Source organism: Gossypium raimondii, chromosome 11 (genome assembly GCF_025698545.1).
Source record: "Gossypium raimondii isolate GPD5lz chromosome 11, ASM2569854v1, whole genome shotgun sequence".
NCBI classification, from domain to species: Eukaryota; Viridiplantae; Streptophyta; class Magnoliopsida; order Malvales; family Malvaceae; genus Gossypium; species Gossypium raimondii.
The window spans coordinates 52,728,109-52,737,471 of record NC_068575.1 but is presented as its reverse complement, the minus strand read 5'-3'; the positions used below and the strand labels follow the sequence as shown (position 1 = coordinate 52,737,471).

The window sequence follows — 9,363 nt, the reverse complement described above, 5'->3', positions numbered from 1 at the left end:
TACTGTGGCAGATAGAGCCCTCTCGTTTCACCAGAAATGAAGGAGAATTCCCTGGTTTTTGTCTTCCTTTACAGATAGCAGGTTCCTGATTTTATGTTTACCGAAAAAAACAAGCCCCCACCTTTCGTTACCGCACCGAAAACAAGAAACTAACACTTGAATTTGGAGCCATGGATGAAAATTAAAGAAACAGACAAGCTTTCCACATTATCACTATATTTCTTGGTTTCCTCTCAGTTTCAAATGTCAAAAATCTCAGGCGATGATGGAAGCCTCTCTTCTGGTAACACTGGAGAGGAAGTCCACCAGCTGCTCCTCAAAAATAACTCCCCACCGGCCTTAGTTTCCAACACCAATAGTTCTTCCTCTCAACACCCACAGCCACAGCCACAGCCACCGGTCAAGAGGAAGAGAAATTTACCAGGAACTCCAGGCAATTCCATTTACCCACCATCATTCTCGATTTTGCTTTCTATTTCTATGCTAAATTTATATGTAGATTTGAACCATTTGCTACAGTTATTTTTAAGAAAAGATTAAGCTGTTATATAACGGGTTCAATTATTGCTATATATATGTATATGAGATTACAATAATTGCCAACAACTGTTTGCTTGATTGCACTTTTCACTTCTCTTTTTGTTTCCGACTGTTTTTTTATATTAAGTATATAATTGTTGTACTTTCTATGAAACCAGATCCAAATGCTGAAGTTATAGCTCTATCACCGACGACGCTTATGGCGACAAATCGGTTCGTATGCGAGATATGCAACAAAGGATTTCAAAGGGACCAGAACCTACAATTGCACCGGAGAGGCCACAACCTTCCGTGGAAGCTAAGGCAAAGGACCACCACTGAAGTCAAGAAACGAGTCTACATATGCCCCGAGCCCACTTGTGTCCACCACAACCCTGCTCGTGCACTGGGGGATCTCACTGGAATAAAGAAGCATTTCAGCCGTAAGCATGGCGAAAAGAAATGGAAATGCGACAAGTGCTCCAAAAAATACGCTGTGCAATCGGATTGGAAAGCTCATCAGAAGACCTGTGGTACTAAGGAATACAAATGTGATTGTGGAACCATTTTTTCAAGGTTTTTTTTTTATCTATCTCTACATACTTTATATAAATGATTTTGCATGGAGAAGTCAAAAGATATGTTTTCCTTTAAAAAGGTACAATCGGGTGCAGTGCAGTTACCATGTTGGATGTTTGTTGTCCTGCATATGATGATTTAGATTATAATATACATATGCGTTAGTTATCACTTAGACAATGGCCGACAATTGATAGGCTCTTTTTGACGCCTTTTTGCAGTAAATCATGCGTCTAAATAGCTCTCTCTTTTTTAAAAGTACTGTTTCTTTCTTTGAGCAAGATTTGAATCTAATAATAGCCCTAATTTGACCCCACTGCTGCAGGAGAGACAGCTTCATCACCCATAGAGCATTCTGCGATGCAATAGGCGCTGAAGAAAACATCAAGGTGAACCAAGGGCTAATGAATAACGCGGGATCAAACTTACAAAACCAAATGCCAGATCTTCTCATGTCATCAATGCCAATGTGCAATGGCAACACATCTATGGGAATATCTGATTTCAACAACTTTGACTCAAAAAGTACCCCACTCAAATCCCTTCCCCAAGAGCTAGTGCCAATGCCATTTAAGTCCATGAACATAGGAGGAGGCACGTTTTCAAGCAGCTCGGGCACTCTATTTGGCACCACGAGAAGCATTTCTTCAGCTTCGTCTAGTCTACAACTCAGTTCAAACGGTTCATCTGGCTTCAATTATTTGCAGGATACCAAAAAAGGTTGCCAAATTGCCGGGTCGCCCCACATGTCTGCAACAGCCTTGCTGCAGAAAGCAGCCCAAATGGGTGCAACTGCAAGTAATAGTATAAACTCACCCATCATGCAAACAAGCTTTGCTAGTAGCATGGCAGGTCCTGACCAGGCCATTAGACCGCCAACTTTTGGCGGTATTCAGCAGCAAAACACATCTTATGATCAATTCCCATCACAAACTGACCAGTCAAGCATGGTTGGAATCAGCGAGGGATTCTCCAACCAACTCATGCAAAAAAGCCCCAATGAATTCGCCCAACTTTTTCAAGGAAGCTCAGCAATGAACGAGATGGGAATGTTGACTAACATGCTCCTCAATGGAGTTGACCGAAACCAAGGCTTGATGAAGAACATGGAACATGAAGGTAGTGGTAGTTCTTATAACTTGTTCCAAGGAAGGAAGCCAACGGGGCCATCAATATATGGAACCAGCAGTGGAGGAGGTAACATGACGACCCTTGATTTCATGGGAATCGGAGGGTTAAGGCCGACCAATTTGCACGAACAGCAGCATCTGCAACAAAGGTTGGAATTGGAAGCAATAAGCCAACAAAGACTGCCAATGATGAACCCTTTCCAGCAACAGTACTCGCATGGGGATTCAACTATTGAAAAGCCCATCTGGGATGTCTGAGAGCTATCGTTTTTTGTTTTTCTTTGGTTATTCTATGTTGTCAGCCTTCCCTGGAAGATTTTCCAGGTGACAATGCTGAGATGGCCAATTTGGCATTAGCTAGGTACCAAACAGGGTTCAAAGGGTCCACACCGATTTATCTACCCTTTTAAGTTCATGGATGATGAACAGTGGGAAAGGGAAAGCAATGTGTAAACCTTGTATCCACTCCCCCAAAAAGACTCATTTTTCTTTCAAAGTTCAAACCAACCACAAACGTATAATCCTTTGTTTTTGTAACGGACAACTACATGCAAGCCAACCGTCAATTCGTATTAAACAAACAAAATAAAGGGTTAAAAAGACTCAGTTGGGGAGGCATTGTTAATGCAATCATAAGCTGTAGGATCTTTGTTTTGTATCACTCCTTCGAGTTTAAGAATGATGATGAGATTAATTATTAGTGTGGTGAGATTGAGGGGAGAGTAATATTCTGTTTTAATCGAAAAAAATTGGTACAATTAATTATTTTGGTTTCTTTTTAGTTGGGTGAGATGTGTTGTTCGGTCTTAACCTCGGTTTAATCAATTAGTTTTTGATTTTTATATTATTTTTAATTATTTAAAATATATTTATTTTTTATAATATATAATAAATATATTATTATATAAACTCAACTCAAAAAATTTACACCGGCTAACCAAAAATCGGCTAAATTGATCGAATTAATGTCGGTTCAGTTTGATCTGTTTTTTTTTCAATTAAAGTTGACCAGATTAATTTTTTCATATTAAAATCAATTAAGTTAGTTTAAAAAAGACTGACCAATTAAATCGATTACTCTCCTATGTAGTAGTGAAATTAAAATTAGTTATATTTAAATTCAAATGAATATTATTAAAAGACCTTAAAATGAATATATTAATACATAATAAATTATTAAAAATATAATAGTAATAATAATAATAATAATAATAGAGTGCTCCCTTGGATCCTATTTTAGCATTATATGGTAAGATGGAATCTTGAAGAATATGTTCTACCACTCAACTCACTTGTGGCTGATAACCTCATTGCCCTTTTCATGAAAGATGACTGGTTATTTCCGTAAATTTCTAATAATTACTAAAAACATTAATTATGTACTCAAATTTTTAATGAAAAATACAATTTTCTACCAATTATTCAAAGTCCTATTGGAAATTTAAATTTGTAAAAATTCTTAAAAAATGGTAAAAACGTTGTTAATTAAAAATTTTAAAAATCATAAAAAATTATAATTCTTTTTGGCATTATATATTATATAATTTTTAATTAACATTTTTTATTTTTTATAAATATTTTAAGATATCACATAGAAAAGAGACTCCTCCCCACTCAAAAACCCTAATATACTAAGCTCTCAATTACTTCTACCTAAATCCTTCTACTTTTTCAACTCTTATCCCTAGAATGGGTGAAGTGGCCACCCCCTCTAATTCTCCATTTCCATTGACATCATGGATCAATAAATTATTATTTACATAAATATAATTTGGTTTATATATTATTTTATTACCATAAATAGAATTTTAATATTTTTATCATTTATTTTACACATACACAATTTGATTTAATGTGATTATTTTTATCTCATCGTTACAATTGCGTTTAAATCCAAACACACATCTCATCATTAGTTTTAATTTTATTATTATAGTATCTAATCTCATTACTACAATAATTAATCTTACAACCATCATTATTTTTAACTTCACCGATTATACCACTGGATTGACCCAGTTTCATTTTTAATATCTAGTGAGATTATACCGCTGGACTGATGTCTTGCCAAACACCTACACTTACCATTGTGTTTCAGTAGAAAAAGAAAGGATTTTAGATTTTAACTCATTGGGGTGCATTTAAATTGAATTTGATTTTTTTTTTTCAATTTGATATCTAAATTCTTTTATTTAAATTGTTCTTTAAATTTGTGTTTCATTAAACGTGTTTGTTCATCTAAACACATTTTGTACTATTAACATTTTAACAATTTAACCGTTAAATTTATAGATATTATAAGATCGTGTTATATCATCACTTGAATTTTTATAAAATAATATATATATATATATATTAAAAATCTAAACACATTTTGTACTATTAACATTTTAACAATTTAACCGTTAAATTTATAGATATAATTATATTTTTCATGCATGTAAATTTCTAAATCAATTTGATATCTCTATCACATCGTTCCAAAATACTATGTATATAATATTTATCAAATAGTTAAAAGTTCTTTTACATATAATAAATAGTTAAATTTTTTAATTTACTTCAAATTTAACATGCATGGTTTACGTAAATGAAATATGAAATACGATGATTGGATCATTTAAATATTGATAGTACAAAAAATACAAAATAATGTAAAACTAATGCAATTTTATACCACTATAAGTGGATTCTTCTCTTTTCAAAATATACATATAAAATTAATATAAAAATAAAACAGTTATAAAAATTTATCCACTCACCTAGTTCTAATTTTCATTGAATGAAAAACATTAAAAATTCATTTTCAAATTAATAAAAATTGTTGATACAAATGTCAACAAGAGAGGAGATAAGAAGGTGGATGTGGTGGTGCAAGGAAGGCTAGTTCACATAAGCAAGCAGCAAGCTAGAGAAAGGAGGTAAGTAAGGAGGAGGAGGAGGTAGTAGAGGAGACAGATTGTTGAGTAGTGCTTAAGGTTTCTGAAAGGTTGGAGAGGTTTGTTCCCTTATTTATCATCCCACAAGATATTTATAAGGAAGGAGGGCTCGTGTTCAATGAGGTCATGTCATCGGCAAATCTAGGATATGGTGATCATACAGTCGGCTAGGTTGCAAGATCGTTGTACGTGAGTGGTCCTCATGCACGGTATTATTATGACATTCCATTGGCTGAGGTAGTACGAAGTTGTTATGCTTAGTAGTCCCCTCTTTGAAGGTAGATGTGCACCCGCTAAAAGCGAATGGCTTGGAGGATAAGATCTCCGGGTGACTGGTCATCTAGTGACCAAGGAGTAGGAGACTATCAAAATGCTTAGGTGAAGAATATGCCAAGTGTTGTATGCCGAGAGGTAAGCAAATAGCCATTACAGAAGTCTCTCAAGTGCCATCTCATGGTGTCACATGTCCCTTCTAAATAGGTATAACAAAAGTAAATTCAAAATATTTATTTTCACCATCGTTGATCTAGTTAATTTTCACATCAACACACTCAGATCTTGATATTTCAATTTCCACCATCTTTTGGGTTTTGTTTTCTTGCTTCTTCTTTTCTTTCTTTTTTCTTTTCTCCAGCAAATAAGGGATTTTCCAATAAAAACCATACTTAATCCAATTTCAATAACAAAAAGTTTCTTTCTTTCTTTCTTTTTTTCCTTTTTTTTTTTTGGCTTTCTCAACTTGCTTTACTGCTTCTCACTAAAATATACGTGCCCCACCCTCAGCCATTAGAAGAATTTCCATTTACAATATTGGAACCCAATATTGAAATCTTTGTCTAGTCGTAGGAATTGGACATTCACCTTTACAGAATTTGTGTTAATTACACAACTAATTTATTTTTCATTTTTATTTTCCAATTTTGAGTTGCTTTAGTTAAATTAGTTGCATCCGTGAGTTTAATTTTTTTTTAATTTTAGTCCTAATGCTATAAAATAATTAAATATGATAAAAATTATAAGGAAAAATACAGTCATCCAGCAAGACTCAAAATCTTGTGGCATCTGGAACTTGCGAGACCCATTACTGCAAATTCATGGGTAATCTCCTTGGGTTTTGGGAAAAAGCCCAAAGTCCATTTTCCACCTCTGAACCTACCATAGAGGATGATGAGATTGTTAATTGAAAGTTGGGATAATATCACATTTTATACTTGTAATTTCATAAAATGTTTAATATCATATTTATATTTTGAAAATGTCTAATGTGATATTTTAACTATTAATATGTATTTTATTATAGCACCTGTAAGGGTGAGCGTTCAATTTAATCGAGTGAAAAAATTTTGAGTTGACGAGTCCTACTTTATCATCCTAACTCGATTTGAAATTTTTTTCGAATCGAGTCGAGTTAAATAAAATTTGATTCGAGTCGAATCAAGCGAAACGTTTGAGTTAAATTAAAAAATTAAAAGTGTCAAATTAAAATCTTGTTACAGTATAAATAATCCCATGTTGGAGCACATAAATTTGAAACCATATATATATTTGAAAACTTTTTCAAAGCAAAACAATAAAAATTTATTTTAGTATGACAAACTTGAATAATTAATTAACTTATTTAGGTCCCAAAATTATTATTCTATAAAATTTTAATTTTTAACTTTCTTTATATTTTTTAGAATTTTTTTGGAATATTTAGAATTTTTTATATATATAAATTTTAAAATTTTTATAAATATTCTGAATTTAATTTTTTTTTGAATTTTTGAATTTTTTTTGTAATTTTTTGTTGAGAGAGTGACCAATTTGCTCGTTTTCAAACTTGATAAGGACCAAAATGGTATTTACACCAATCTGTTATTTGAATTATTTGAGTTCCTTGAATTATAAAATTCAACTCGAAACTCGAATTACTTATTCGAGTTGACTCGAATAATTTGAATAACTCAAATAACTTGATTCGATTAACTCAAAATTCAATTTTTTTTCTATTTTTTCAAATCGAATCGAGTTTTGCTCACTCTTAAATACATATATTTTCATAATATGTTGAATGTGGTACTTGTACTTTGGAAATGCTCAATTTGATACCTAAACTATTAATATGTGTTTTATTATGGTAATTGGTGTTAACACCATTAGTAAATTGCTAAATCAGCCAATAAAAATTTGACACGTAGAATTTTTCTTTTCTAAACCATTAAGTCCACGTGAATAATATAACATTATGAGAAAAACTAAATAAAACAAAAAAAATAACTTAAATTAAAAAAACTAAACATATGGTTAATAAAAAAAAGTAAATATTAAACTTCTTAGATGTGGAGATGGATGGGGCTTCAAAGGGGGCGAGGCTGAATAGTGGTGAGGTTGTCAATTGTGCAAGTAAGAAGGTATGTTTTCTGGAGGAGGCTACGCCTGGTTTTCAAGTGACGCCCGACGACGAGGGCATTTCCTGGTCAGGGGTGTCTTTTTTAGATAAGGTGGTCGTGTCTGGTGAGAAAGGTGGTATAAATGGTGATGATTTTGTAGCGGAGGATGTCTTGTTAGAGGCTGAAGATGTGCAGATGGGAGCCAATTATAGTATGCCATCAATCAAATTTTTTAAGCAAGTGCACAAACTGTTGGAGGATAGTATGAAGAACATAGTCGTTGTCAAGTTCTTGGGAAGGAAGATTGGGTTTAACATTCTGTTTAACAAGGGGTTAGAAATTTGGAGATTGATTTAGCTGTTTCAACTTATGGACTTGGATAATTACTACTTTATTGTGAGGTTTAAGTTGAGCGATGACTTCTAGAATGTGTTAACGAAAGGTCCATTGGTTGTTTTTTTGCCATTATCTAGTTGTGTAGCCTTGGAATACGAGATTTTCAACAGATGAGTGTTATCCCAACATATGACGGCATGGATCTGTTTACCTGGGCTGCCAAGTATCTATTACCTGATGAGCCTCTTAACAATGATTGGTTTTTTGGTAGGTAAGCTAATTAAGATTGATATGAATACTATGTTTGCATCTAGGGGTTGTTTTGCTATATTAACAGTGGTGGTTGATCTCAGCCAATTGTTGGTTTCGAAAGTGAATGTGGAAAATTTTATTCAACGGGTTAAATACAAATCTCTTCTGATGATCTACTATAGTTATGGTCGGTATGACCATTTGTGAGAAGCTTGTCTATTCAATAGGGTTGAGGGTAAGCAAACCTCGAATGTGGGACAAATATCAGTGATTTGTCGTAGTTTGATATGGCAAATTAGGCTTTCTCGGTATAGTTAAGGAGCTTATTCTCAAGTAAAGTAACATCTTTTCTGTAGTTTTTTGTAATTTTTAAATTTTCAGTTAATAAGTGTAAATGCTCCGCTTTTACTCATTTTGAGACCCAAATTGGCCAATAGTGTCATTTAGAGGTCCTAACATATGGTTGAGGGATGTAGGGACGTGTTGGAGGCTGAAAACGAGCGAGAACAGCACTAAAGGAGAGGGCATTGCGATATCCAAACCTTGGAATCACGATACCTCCAACAGACTCAAGATTAGAGACCACCCTTCAGTGGTATTGCAATATCCACTGTAACACCCCTTACCCGTATCCAACACCGGAATAGGGTACGAGGCATTACTAAAATACATACACTTGTAAACGTATTTAACCGAGTTATAAAATTTCATCTAAATTAAAACTTTCAAAATAATTAACATGCTTCTATAACTTTTCACAATATATCCTCAAAATATTATAATCATAATAATTAGGGCCTACGAGATCCGATACATACTCATGCAATTCAATGTTTCATTTCCATTTCATTCAATTCGCAATTTCTCATGCTCACAATTTAAATCATATCACTACCAATGCCCATTTAATTCAAGTACAATTCAATGTCACTAAGTTTAACACTAATATGTATTTACCATTTAAATCAACATTTATTGATTATACCATTCATTAACACATTTATGAAATTCTCAATTTTGCAATGAAAACATCACTTTAAAGTAACATCATCCTGGTATAAATACACTACCACTTATCCATTTACTTTAATTCTTTTAGGCCCATTTGTCACTTACCATCCTTAATCAAATTAGGGAACGGTTACGGAAAATTGAGTACTTCACTTTGACTTTGCCATAGTATAACTATGGTCTTACGTATGATCACTTATCACTTGTCCCTGATCAGATAAGTGT

General features: G+C 33.2%; 1 protein-coding gene across 1 annotated transcript; it reads left to right on the top strand.

Annotated features, from left to right (window-relative positions):
• On the top strand, positions 1–3,082 carry LOC105803040 (zinc finger protein GAI-ASSOCIATED FACTOR 1). Its single transcript, XM_012634987.2, has 3 exons — positions 1–433; positions 699–1,095; positions 1,424–3,082. Exons 1-3 carry the CDS (start codon positions 175–177, stop codon positions 2,484–2,486), a joined length of 1,719 nt encoding a protein of 572 aa, XP_012490441.1. The 5' UTR covers positions 1–174; the 3' UTR covers positions 2,487–3,082.
• Positions 3,083–9,363: the final 6,281 nt, after the last annotated feature.

What these genes read in the sequence shown, in the direction of transcription:
- LOC105803040 (XM_012634987.2), top strand. Translation starts at nt 175, where the DNA reads ATGAAAATTAAAGAAACAGACAAGCTTTCCACATTATCACTATATTTC. An exon ending in AAATTTACCAGGAACTCCAG is followed by an intron (nt 434 to 698) that starts GCAATTCCATTT and finishes CTATGAAACCAG; the next exon opens with ATCCAAATGCTGAAGTTATA. An exon ending in TGTGGAACCATTTTTTCAAG is followed by an intron (nt 1,096 to 1,423) that starts GTTTTTTTTTTA and finishes CCACTGCTGCAG; the next exon opens with GAGAGACAGCTTCATCACCC.